This window comes from Apteryx mantelli, chromosome 1, assembly GCF_036417845.1.
Source record: "Apteryx mantelli isolate bAptMan1 chromosome 1, bAptMan1.hap1, whole genome shotgun sequence".
NCBI lineage: Eukaryota > Metazoa > Chordata > Aves > Apterygiformes > Apterygidae > Apteryx > Apteryx mantelli.
In genome coordinates, this window is record NC_089978.1 from 152321491 (window position 1) to 152334583 (window position 13093).

Consider the following 13093-nt stretch of genomic DNA (forward strand, 5'->3'; position numbering starts at 1 on the left):
CCTTATTCACTCAATGTGGTTCATTAGAGCCAGAATACATGAGAAGAAAATTCAAAGGCCTTCATACAGGTAAGAGGGCACACCCAGTTGTCAAACTACATACTTTGGGACTTACAGTTGTAACCACTGTAGCTTAGCATCTGTCATATTTATGAAACAATAAATCTGAGATATTATATTTTTCCCAATTTAACTTTTCTGGTGGAAAGGTTTAGAAGTAGTAGCAGGATGGCTGAAGAGCATAAATGAAGAAGCTTTCCTGTGTTTTAGTTGCCAGTTTGCTTTAGACCTGGCTTCTAAGAAGTTGATTCATGGGTGGCTTCACACTGCGTTAAAAGTTAAATGTTGAGACTGCCCATTTCTTATTAAGTGCTGGTAAGTGCTAAAGTAAAACTAGAGGGGGAAACTACCTATCCTATTAAAGCAGAACAAATGTCCAGCTTCCTGCAAAGCTGTAGTAGGCAGCCGTGGGGAAGGCCATACCAGCTGTCATTTGAAATTCTCAAGCATTTATAACTCAAAGAAATCTTAGGTTTGCCTAAGCAAACAGCAGTCCTTCACAGTTGACTGTGCTGTTTAAACTGCAGTTTACATATTAAAAAAGCTGAACAGGGCCTATTTCCTAATCAAAGCCCAGGCCTCTCTATAGAGTTTTGGGGGTTGACTACAGGTGTGTATGTTACACTGGTCTAAATCCCAGACAAATCCATGTTAAAAACATGCAGATCATGTGGGACCTGCTCTTTTTGAGCCTTGCTGATTGACTATATACTTTGCAGCCATTGCTGGCAAACCTAAACCTTTTAACACAAAATTTTGCGTGGGGATGCAAATGCTAACTCTACTCATCTTGGGGCCTGCATGTGAGTGCTTTGGTATGCGGTGAGAAAAACCCGGATTCCTTTTCCTGCAGGATGTCAAGTAGCTCTGGTTAGACCATGTTTTTGTGCTGATTGATATGAAAACTTTCTGATGAGGTAATGGGGAAATAAAGCTGCTAAATATGTGGCTAAATTGTGAATCCTACTCTGCATTTGAGTTTGTGTGTCTGATCTCTTTTCCCCTTTAATAATCACCTGGTGATTCTGTCCTTCCTGCAGTTTCTTCTGCCTGTTTATTCTGCAGTTTTAATGCCAGCTATCATACCCGGTCATTCTTGAAACCGAAGTCCTAAGCACTGTTACATCTGGGGGGAACATTGCTAGGAGAGAGGAACTACATTAAAACAGGACATCAGGAATTGATGAGTATGGCTGCTGAATGCTGCTTATGTTTCTTGTTTCCTTCTGACCACTAATCCAGCATATGAAAGTCTAATTGCTTTTGAGTTCTAAACTGCTGAAGTAGTGGTTTACTATACACAGTGATAATCTGCCCATGAATATTGACTTAACTTTATAAAGTGGGCATTTTACTATTCAGTACAAGTTGTTTGCTTTTGAAGACTGCTCCCTCTGCAGATACTGAACGCCTTGGTCACTACAGAATGAGGTATTTAATTATGGGTAAACAAAACCTGAGTTATAGTCCTGTAGCAGGTAACAATAGAGAAAGGGTCTATGAAGATAATAGACTCGTCTCAGGGAAAGATGCTTTCAGCCTGAGTATTCTGCAGCAGTTGAGTAAATTGCTTATCAGCTGCTTTCCTGTTTATGTAGGCAAGTGAAGGAGCAATAATGTAATTCCTTTGAAACAAATTCCTTTTTGCAAAGGGAAATCTTTGTCGGGAGGGGATAAGTCATAAGGAAAGTGTTGATACTACTCAGAAAGCACTTCTGCCCTTTAAACAATCCAGTTAGTGCCAAATAGCAGGAGTCCATAAGAGTGTTTAATTATTAAAGCAAGTGTGTGCCCATGTGTGCATATGCACATACACATAGACCTGAAACTGTGAGATCCGACGTGTAATTTAATTCACAAAGAAAGATTTACCTGACATAGAAAGGAATACTTAACCAGATAGTAGGGAATGAAGATCCTTTTGTTTTGGTGCATCAAACTACAATGCAGATTGTCCCTTGCCTTTAACAGCAAGGTATGTTTGGCAGTAGTCATGTTGAGTAGGCTAAAGGTTCTGGAAATTTCTGTTAAATTGGTATTTACCCACCACATATCTGTTGGACACCAGAAAATGTCTTTCATTTCAGTGAAGCTGCTTGCAATAGAGATAATCTATAATGAAGTTTTTAATAGCATCTCTTTGCCTTAGGAATGGAATTATTGAGCTTTGATGTGGAACATGAGGAGTGGGAACCTCCTGTATTGATGTATGCGTGCACATCCAATGCTGAGCTTTTTCTGTCTGTCTTGCAAACTGATCTTAGTCAGTAATATTTTCTTTTCTTCTTTTCATATTTCTTTTCCTGTGATGTGTTACTTTTCCTTTCCACTGTTCTCCCACCTTTTCCTCCCTGTCCTTCATCCCACCCTGCCTACATCCTGGTCTGCCATATCCTCGATCTGCTAGCTGGAAACCTTAAACTGCAGCAGATTGTAAATCCGGTTGATCCCTTGGAAATCCTGGCAGATGTGCACTGGACACACATCCGTGAAAAAGAGGAGGAGGAAAAAATGGTCCCAGCCTCAAAGTCCTCCACCTCCAGAGGTAATCTCCCCCTGCACTGTCAGTTCCTAGATGACGATTGCAGCTGTTTAACTCTGTTGCTTTTGCACCCTTTCAGAGCAGTGCTCTTCAGAAGGGGCGGTAGTGATTCAAAGGAGCTACTTTCTGAAATTGCAGTTGGTTAAATATTTTGCTTTTCAGATCAGGTTCTGCTTAAAATGGCTACTTTCTCAGCTCAGTGGCTTTGTGACTTCTGACCCATTCGCGTACCTATTTTGACTCCACAGCATTCTTCCTCACTGCAGGAATGGTTTACTAGTGCTAGGCATCGGCCCTTGGTAACTGACTTCAGGGGAAGTACTAGAAGCTGTCATGTGCTTTTTTTGGCAATGAGGATTCGACACCCAGGAAAGCTAAAGTGGGCTGTTGTGTAGTACATGCATTACAGTGAGAGACTGAACAGGGCTGGCTTCTGTACTGATCATATTTCTCTACTGCTGCTTTTCAAATGGTGTAACTGCAGCTGGTATTATCAGGGAAGGACGGAGTTCAAAGGTAGTTAAGATTTGACAGTATATGTGTTTTTTAAAGCAAGGTGTGATCTTTTTGAGTTGCTGCTTACTTAAAGGAAAACTTTGGAGGGGGAAAAATGCCAAAATTCTAGCTATCTTATAAACACCTTTCGGCCATCCCTACTGAGCTGACCTCTGTACCAGACCCCTTTCTAGACTATATCACTGGGTGTCAGAAGGTAAGTATGTCATATGTGCTTTACTTACCCGGAAGCCCAAGCTTAAAAAAGAGTTAATGTTGCTGATTTAGTAAGTGGTGGTCTTCTATGAAAGTCTATAACAAACCACTGTGCCGGAATCGTGGAGAGAATAAGTGTGCTGTGTGAAGGGGTTTCTTTTACAGTAAATGTAAAATTAGGCTCATGACTGATCTGTATTTAAAAAAAACCCAAAAAACTAGGACCTTATCTCATGTTGCCTGATCTTATTCCATGCAAGATATTTTTTTTTAAACCTTAACCTTTTCCCCATACTTCTGGCTGGCCTTTTTTTAGATCCTAGTCCAACTTCATACATAATTACAGTTCAGTTAGGCTATGTTTATAATTGCAGTTTGTAGAATGCACTTGGATTTTCTGGTGTGAAATCTGCTCTATATGAGTAAGAGATCAGTATTTCCTTCCCACTGCAATGATAGAAATGGACCCTGTTCCACTGTCTGTAGCATTCAGTATTCCTTAAGTGGTTGCTTAAAATTTAAGAACCCTAAGTAAAAAATGATAACATGGTTTCTTAAGCTTACCACAGTTAAGGTTCATATAGCTTTTGCTTGAAGGTCTATGGCACTATAATTTCTGATTTTTTCTTCTAATTTTTATTTTCTGATTCCTACCTTTCCATTAGTACAGCTGCCAGCAAAATAAGGGAAAACCTGTGTTGATCCTTCCAAATTGATTTTGCAGTCTTTCCAGCTTCTTTTGGGTAGCAGGCAGTATTTCCTTCCCTTTCCCTCAAACTAGGCCAAACTAGGAAAATCTACTGACCAATAGATAGCTGCTTCATTTACACTGTAATACAGTACAGGCATGTACAGGCATATCAGCAGTTTGTTTATAAAACAACTGTTGCAAATATGTACTTGTGGATATGCCATAAATTTTCAATCCAAGTTTGATAGACACATTTGTTCCTGGCTGAGCTGTGTTCTGTCATATGAGCTCATTCAGAGAGCTCCTCAGAGGAGCAGCTGGAGGTAGGGTTTGATCTGGAATAACATGGCTGAAACGCTGAAGTCTCTCTCGTTCTGTTTTAGGAGTTCTTCCTTGTCTGGTAGCATTCAAAGCCAGGCAGTGCAGATTCTGAAATGCTGTGGCTGACAGATTCTATCTCATTGCTCAGCTCTTTCATCTATTAATTTCCCTCCTGTACGAAATTTCAAGCTGAATATGGCAGTAGCAACGTGCTAATCAGATGCTAAGAACTGTGTTTTTCTTACATTACCATCTGTATTTCCTCTAACATCACAGATCCTAAAAGAAGATTTGGCCCTGGGCATTTGTATGTTATCTTACTTTACATCCCAAGCCTGTAATCAATTGTTTAACATCTTGTAGGTTTTATTCCTGTATTTGCTACTGAAAATTTTCCCTTTTGTCACATTTCACTTTTAGACACTTTCTGATGGTCTAATTTTGATTTCTTATAATTTATTGTTTTTTAAATTCAGCATCCGACCTTCCCTCCGTACGCCGTGAGGCGGTACAGGCGTGGCTGGAGACGGTCCCTGGAGGTAGTTTGGTGATGTTCTATGTATTCCAATGCACAATAACCCTGCCCATCTCTTCTCCATGCCTTCAGCAGCTGAGCTGGTACTTAACCCTGGAACTTATGGCCCTGTCGCTACTGCATGACTGGAAGTGGAGGGAGGGAGGAAGGGGGAGTGTGCATGCATGCCTTGCTCGGACAGTCCATTCTTGCATGAACTGGACATTTGTTGTAACCCTTTGGAAGGCAGGCCAAACAGAGAGGTTATCTTTGATGTAATAAAGTAGTAGGAGGAATCTGGCTGAGTGTTTTGATTTGCTTTATGAACAGAAGAGTAGATCAGTTGTTCTCCCCCCAGCTCCTTGACTAAAAGAACGTGGGGCTTTCTTGCAACTGAGAAGTTAAGTGACAGAGAGTGCTTGAAGCAATTATAATTATCTGAAGCAATTGCAAATTCTAGCTATCTTGTGAAGAAAGCAAGAAAGAAAAGTGAGGTTTAAGCTGGGATCTTTAGGAATAGTGATGACTGTTGTGTCTCCTTTGACTTGGAGTTCATGTTATTTAGGAAACTGAAGGAGAGCTGAAGGGTGGTAGAGTTCAGTTGCTTTCTTTAGTTGGTCCTCTAAGCTCTATTGCAAAACCGATGAGTGTGAAGATTCTGGGATTAGAGTAAGGGAGTCAAATTCTGTAAAGCAGTGAAAGTGTCTAAGTCAGTGGAACGGGAGTAGTTCATGGATATGTAGTTGACCTATGGCTATGTTGCTTTGGCACATCAGAATAACTAGCTCACCTATACAACTTTGCTTCTGTTGCTGCTTTGGCAAGGCAGCAGTGTTTACAGGATGGCTGTACGTGATGCAGTCTGCTCATGGCTGCTAGCTGATATGAACGAAGTGCTAAACCCAGTTTCTGGCTGCCATAGTGTGTAGCTTCTGAGTTATTGTGTGACAGCTTTTGGCCTCTTGCTCCTTATCCTAACTGCGTATACGTATATGCACAGTATATGTATCATATAATCAGCCACTTGCAAGCTCTCCATGTCCCTCAAAATGGGATCCCCCTTGCACCAAGTTGTTACTTATCTATGCATCCATAAAATCTTTTGTTGAGTTTTATATACCATATATATATGTGGTATATATACCATATATATATATACACCATATATATATTTTTATATATCTAAAACAGTTGATTTTCTCTTCTCTCTTAAACACTTTGTATGTGAGTCATGTCACCTCATGGTTTCTGCATCAGAAGACACACATGTACATAGTAATACCATATATCCCTATCATCAGAGTTACATTTTTCCAAGTTTTGGTTAAGGTTACTCACATTTCGTGTTACCTTAAAACCATCCTATGACATTATTGTTTTCAAAATAGCATTAGCTAGAGCATACCTAAGCAACAATCAGACAGAGGCACAGTTTGGTTTTGTTCAGTACATCTATAAATGCCCTTGTGGGAAGACCAGCCTTTACTACTTGACTCGGTTTCCTACGTCTCCTGTGCTCTAGAGCTGTAAGATTCTGGATTTTATAAGCCTCCGACCTAAGGGAGTAAGCCAGTGCTTTATCACGCTTAGGTATAACTGCCCTTTCACAACAGTTTACAGAAAATAAATTAACTCATATGTTTGTCTGTCTTGATACTACAGAAGGGAAAAGCATAGAATAAAATAAATTCTCAGGCTGAAGGAAGAAGACAAACCACCCACCAAAGGCTGTATTTTGAAATAAGCAAAAACCTGGGTTAGAGGAAGAGGAGACACTATAAGACCTCAGTTTTAGGGATAGTTGTTTTTTTTTTAAGATTGGCATAATTAATAAGTGGTTCTAAAGGCCACATCTTCACTAGTAAATAAAAAGGTCTGGGACCCACTCTCTGAATCTGAAGAAAGCTGCCACAGCGTGGCTTGCACTCATATGGCTAAAACCTTTTTATCTTCCAGAATCGGCGGGGCTGCATCCAGACTGCCTATAAGAAACATACTGTAGCCCTACCATGGCAACTAACTGCCAGGAGCCCTCCTACCAGTTTAGCAACAGAAATGACAGTATGGCACTGCATGTGTTCAGGTCTGGAGACTCTCACTGCTTAGTTTACTGGTATAGGTGTGACCAAGGAAGTTATAAATACACCTGTTATCATCATTTAGGACCAGATACTATGCGTATCACCAACAAATTTCTAGTAAATCACTCAAAACAGTAGAGCTGGGAAAAAGTGTAATAAGCTGAGAGTTAGTAGAGGGTTTTTTTAGGTTTTTAAGTATCATTTAAAAATGAAATGTAGACCCACACAGCTGGGTCCTCCTCCTGTAATTAAATGTTGTCACAGGTGCTATTCTCAAATGCCCATTTTAGTGTTATAAATTCAAGAATCTTGTCTGTATGTTGACCCTACAAATCAAATCGTGGTCTCTAACAACAAAGGAAAGTTTGGAATGCATCTTTTTATTTACTTAAAAATATTTCAGTTCATCTGGGACCTAGTTATTTGTACAACATATCAAGTCTCTCAGACTGTTTTACCAAAGAATACTGTAGCCGCACAGAGTTAAACATTTTCCAAATGTAATAATGATCAATCCTAAAGCTAGACTCTTTGCCTCTGTCTTACACCCTCAAAAATCTGCTTCAGTTTCTCTATGAACAGTTGTGGTACATTGTGAGATTTCAGTTTTCAACTAATATGCATATGCTATAAAGTGATGGTAACTGTTCTGTTGTGATAAAGAAAAGAAATCTTGCTGAAAAAACAGTAAACTATTCTGGTTTGATGTCCTCCCAGTCCCCTTCTCACTGAATTTTTCACAAGGCCAGTGGCTCAGAAAAGTCCTGGCTCTCTTCATTGCTAATGTCTTGGAGACTCCCCAAAGGCAGGCACTCTGATTTCTTGGAGTCTGAAAATATCATTTGACCGTATATGTCTTTCCAGCTGACACACTTCAGAATTCCTTGTTTTCATAGTAATTGATAAATATTTCCACTAGGGACATTTGGTGCAATTTAATGTTGAACCTTTTCACTGTGTAGGTTTTTCTTTTTCTTTCTCAATATTTGAATATATTCTAGCTCCATGTGAGGATAATGAAGTGGAGGATGAGCTGGGCACAGAGCCTGCAGACACGGAAGGGCAGGCAGGTGAAGAGGGAGACACAGGTGCAGAACTGGATGATGGTAGGGTACCACCATGCGTTGTTTAAACCTCACTATATGAACAAAATCATACTCGCAAATACAAATACTGGCAAAAGCAAATGCTTTGTACTTAAGCCTGATCTTATTTCTAGTGATGCAGGAAGGAGTTCATTGCAGATAGGCAAGGTCGAACCAGGGGTGAAAGACAAATAGGAACCGAAAAACCTCAATGCCATGGGTTGTAGAATAAATTTTTGCATTCCTCTCAACATCTACTGAGTTAGAGGGCTCAGTCTGGTGTCCTTACTCAGTAATTAATCTTGCTGAATAATTTAAATAGAAGTAAATTTGTGAAAAATCTATGGTATTGTGGCAAAAAATCTTCCCTTCCAAATGTAGAAAGAACTGCATACCTTAGAAAACATTGAAAATTTTCCAGAAAACTGAGAAGGTGTAACTTCAACTACTTAGTTATTTATTTAATCATCCATCACTTACTGATAAACGGCTCTAATTAACACATAATAAAGGAGGAAAACATCTGGGTGTTCAAGTTGTGACAGTGATAAGCACCATGTGAATAGAGAGGATTATGAAAGATTTTGAAAATAAACAGATGTCCTGATGGACTTGTATCCAAGATCTCTTTTTTTTTCCCCCCATCCATATAATTAATGATCAGATGACATCGCATCTGATGCAGAGGCTGAGTTTCGCTTACATCGAGGTGATGTAGAAGAGCCAGAACTGAAAGTCTCTGAAGATGAAGAAGATGAGGAAGATGAAGAAGGAACAGAAGATGCTTCTTGCAGTGTGACAGAAGGTGGACACTTGAATGGTTGTAACTTGCACTCTGGATAGTCTCTATATTTATTAGATTTGTTAAGTTGGACTGTCAGAGAAGACAGTCTTTTGGATTTGAACCATCTCACTGCTCTCAGTGGCACAGTGTGTGCTTGCATTAACATTTTGAGAAGGGTATTCTGAATCCATTAATTACAGCTTCCTACAGCGTGTGAGAACCCATGTTACTGCTTTTCCGTGTAGAAGTTTTTGTGTAACAAGCTTGCACCAATTTGGGCATTTGCAAAATTTTGGCTAGGTTCTGGCTGTCCGATGTAGAATTTGTAAAAGGCTAAGAAATTTGTCACCATGTGCTGTGTGTAACAAAAAAAAAATTACAATATTAGCAGTCTCATTTGTTTTCTGAAACATACTTTTGCTTTCCCTAGATCCATGCAAGCCATCCATCCTTATCCAGCCAGCTAATGACAGTGTTCTTCCTCTGTCTCCTGTTGATAGTCCCAAAGCAAAACAAACAGAGGTAAGAATGGGAATCTTAGATGCTCTCTACTTACTTCCTGTAGTTCAGTAGAACAGTTTGTCAGATGAGCTAATACAGGCTGACAGCAGTGGTCTTTCCTGCTTCTTTGTCTCTATAATTTATGTTGATCTTGAAATCTGACTTTGTTTAATCTGAAAAAATAATGTGCTATCTTTCTTCCCAAACTTCAGAGTGTAGTGGCTCATCAGTGCACAAGTTCCCATCACAAAGTCAAAAAAGATTTATATAGAATATTTTAATTTCAATGTACAGCTAACAGGAGTTGTATATTTTATACATAATGCATGAGGGGAGCCTCGGTAAGGTGTTTTCTGTTTGTTTATCCTGGTTTGGTTATGTTTCTTGTATAAAAATCATCTTCTGTACAGTTGCAATTCAAAATTATATTTGTATACACTTAGGTAGCAGTAACCAAAGTGGTGCTTATTTATTGCAGAGTAACAATATATTTCAGCTCAAGAAAGTGAGACATGTCAATTATTTACTGTCACGTTGCCTGCCTTAGAGTTGGCTTGCAAGCTTACTATGGGTGCAATGACTGTTGTGTAAGAGCAGGAAGCAAATGACCCTTAAAATGTTCAATTGAAACATTTTTCCCCAGTGTTTATTTATAAGGAATCATTAAAAGATTAGAGTTTCCTAGAGAGTTCAGCATTAATCCAGGTTGCTTGTATAGTGGACAGATTATGAGATAAGGTTAGTCTGCTGGCAACAATTGCTGAACAGCATTCACTCTCTGTTAAAATCAAGATTTTTTTTTTTCTAGGCCCATCTAATGATTCCATTAGACATCGTTACTGTTTATATCAGGATAGCATCCAGATGCAGCACTCAAGACCTGGGCATTCTAATATGTGTCATACAAGCACACAGATAGAGAGGTTCCTGCTCTAATGATCTTGTGTCAGTTAAACCAAGCTTCGTGCATTTAAAAGAAAGCCTGTGCAAAATATGTCATTGGAAAGAATAATAACAGAACTCATTACGAGGAGTTCCCTGCCAAAGGGTTAAATTGTAAAACAAAGAAATGCACTATTGAGTAATACGGCAGCCTAGATGTAGGAGATGAAAACCCAGACTCCTCAGACCATTAAGGGGCAAGGGAATTGCAGCCTAATTTACTCCTAGAAGAGAAAGCACCCCTTGCTTTAAGAAACCATGTGCTTAAAGCAGGCACTAGCCAGCACAAAGTGCTGTATTGATGAGAGCTGGAGAGACTTATATCAAATTTGTGAGATAAGGAACCACCATAATATACATAGTTGGGGATGGGAAGAGAGAGCAGGAAAAGATAGAAATGGATTTCTGGAACTTAGCACGCTTTTTCTTCTAAAAATTAAATTTGCCTTGTTGTCATGTACAAAGGACAGTTTATACAATAGAACAGAGAAATACCTGATGTACCTGAGAAATACTTGTTGTAAAGTCCTAAGTGGCGTTCCAGGCCTGGGAAAGGGATGCCATATGTGGGTTTTTTCATATTTTGATTCTTGGATTGTTTCCGTATTGCTAACTTCCCTTGATAGCAACAAAAATGGAACAACATTCCAATGTGCCTAGTGACTATTAATAATTCTTTTTTTTTTCTCATTTTTGTAGGATGTAAAAGATCCCCTTGCTGCAGTATCCCGTGCTATAAAATCTACAGAGACACGCTTTTTTCCTGAGCCTTTCATTCTTGAGGAAGGACCAAAGGATGAAATCCCAAAAGACAGGAAAGTTAAGAGCCCTTCAGTGCCAGTCTCTCCAGTATTATCCCAGCCAGTTGCATCACCAGAAGCCGTTGCACCTACATCACCAGCAGAGTCTCAGCCAGCAGCATCGACATTGGCTTCATCCCCAACATCTGCTCAAACACCTATCTGTTCACAGCCTTTGCCTTCTACTGAAGCATCCATTCCATCCCCAATGGAGCCTCCAGTATGTTTCCAGCCTGTCCCAGCCTTAACGTCTACTCCTCTGGCCAAACTGGTCCTAAGGAGCCAGGATAGTGAGGTGGAAAAATTGGGGAGCCCTACTACTGCAGAAGAAGCCCTGAAACGGAGTAATCTTGTAGAAGAGTTCTGGATGAAGAGTGCTGAAATCCGGAGGAGCTTAGGCCTCACCCCAGTAGACAGAAACAAACACTCAGAGCCAAGTTTGACTGTATCTGCCCTTGAGACAACTCCTCTAAAGTCTTTTAATACTGAGAATGCTTCAGGGGAGGAGAGGATCCATCTTGTGAAACCCCAGCCTGCCCTGAGAAGGCAGGGACTGTCCAAGTTAGAAAACGAGCAGATTTCTCTGCTCACTCCAAAATCTCCATCAGAAAAAGATCTGAAGAGTTCCAATGAAGTAAGGAGAGATGTATCCAGCAGTTCTGGACTTGGCCTTCAGGAGAGTTCATCTAACATGAGAACACTGGCTAGCCAGAGCTTCAACACTTCTGACTCTACCATGCTTACTCCTCCTTCAAGTCCACCTCCACCACCTCCTCAGGATGAAGAACCAGCCACTTTGCGTAAAAAGAGGCATCAAGCAATTTGGCAGAATGAGGTTGAAGCCAAGTCACCTCCAACACCAGCATCAACACCTCCTGCTCTCCCACGCAATGAGCCAACCTCTGCTGCCAAAGAGTCAACCCAGGCCAAAAAAGAAGACGTGCGGAAGTCTTTTGCAGAGAGTGTAGATGAGATTCCATTTGCTGATGATGTAGAGGACACATATGATGAGAGGACAGAGGACACAAGCCTTCATGAGAAGTTCTTTACACCTCCTACCAGTAGGCCAAGGCCAGAGAAACCGCTTCTTTTGCCCTTGGTCAAAGAAAATGGTGGTCCACCCTCAATGGAAGGAGGGGTTAACCAAAAGAAAAGAGTGCTACCTGGAATTTCTCCAGAAGCCAAGGAACTTGCTGAAGAAAGAATGAGAGCCAGAGAGAAGTCTGTCAAGAGCCAAGCACTACGTGATGCCATGGCTAAACAGTTGTGTAAGATGAAAGATATGGAGATGGCTGCAGCTGCTGCTGCTGGGGCTGCAAGGGCACGAAAGGCATCTTCCATGCCCTTGAAGACCAAAGAGTTGTTTTATGACTCTCCAAAGCATTTGGCCTTGAAAATAGCAGAGAGCTCCACACTAAAACATGATGCTGCTAGTGAAAAGTTCTCCACTCCTCCTGCTGATGTGGCTGGCCCTGAAGGGTCCATCACCTCTTCAGAAAGCTCCAGTGGAAAGAGTAAGAAAAGAACTTCTCTTTTCTCCCCTCGTAAGAACAAAAAGGAGAAGAAATCCAAAAATGACAGCAGGCTTTCTGACAAATCTAGTGGTGGGACAGAGGAAGCAACAAAAACTAGATCATTATGGAAGTCTGTTTTTTCTGGGTATAAGAAAGACAAGAAGAAGAAGACTGATGACAAATCCTGCCCAAGCACTCCCTCAAGTAGTGCCACTGTGGATTCTGGCAAGCACAAGGCTTCTCCATTGGTTACAGCAGCAGGTATAATTGATATGTGCCTCTATACTCTATAGTTTTACTACAGCTAGGAATCCCTGAAAGTAAATATGGCTCTTTGTGCTAGTGTGCAGCATGACACTGCTCTCCCTTTCTAACGTGCATATCAGGATGAATACTACAGAGTGGAATTGTATGCTTGTGTATTTGCAGAGTTAGTTTATATGGCAATGAAAAAAAAATGGATTCTTAAATAGAAGGTTCACTCTTTGTATATACAAGACATATCTGTTTTCTGCCTTAGACTGACTTGAGAAAGAAGTGTTGTTTG

General features: G+C 40.4%; 1 protein-coding gene across 1 annotated transcript in view; it reads left to right on the plus strand.

The window, feature by feature from the left end:
* MICAL3 (microtubule associated monooxygenase, calponin and LIM domain containing 3) overlaps positions 1-13093 on the plus strand; it is a 165867-nt gene that overhangs the window by 122496 nt on the left and 30278 nt on the right. The window contains exons 24-29 of the mRNA XM_067306880.1: positions 2468-2605; positions 4802-4864; positions 7922-8026; positions 8670-8810; positions 9220-9311; positions 10932-12807. Of these exons, the coding sequence (XP_067162981.1) occupies positions 2468-2605; positions 4802-4864; positions 7922-8026; positions 8670-8810; positions 9220-9311; positions 10932-12807 (2415 nt within the window). The remainder of the gene's footprint in view (positions 1-2467; positions 2606-4801; positions 4865-7921; positions 8027-8669; positions 8811-9219; positions 9312-10931; positions 12808-13093) is intronic.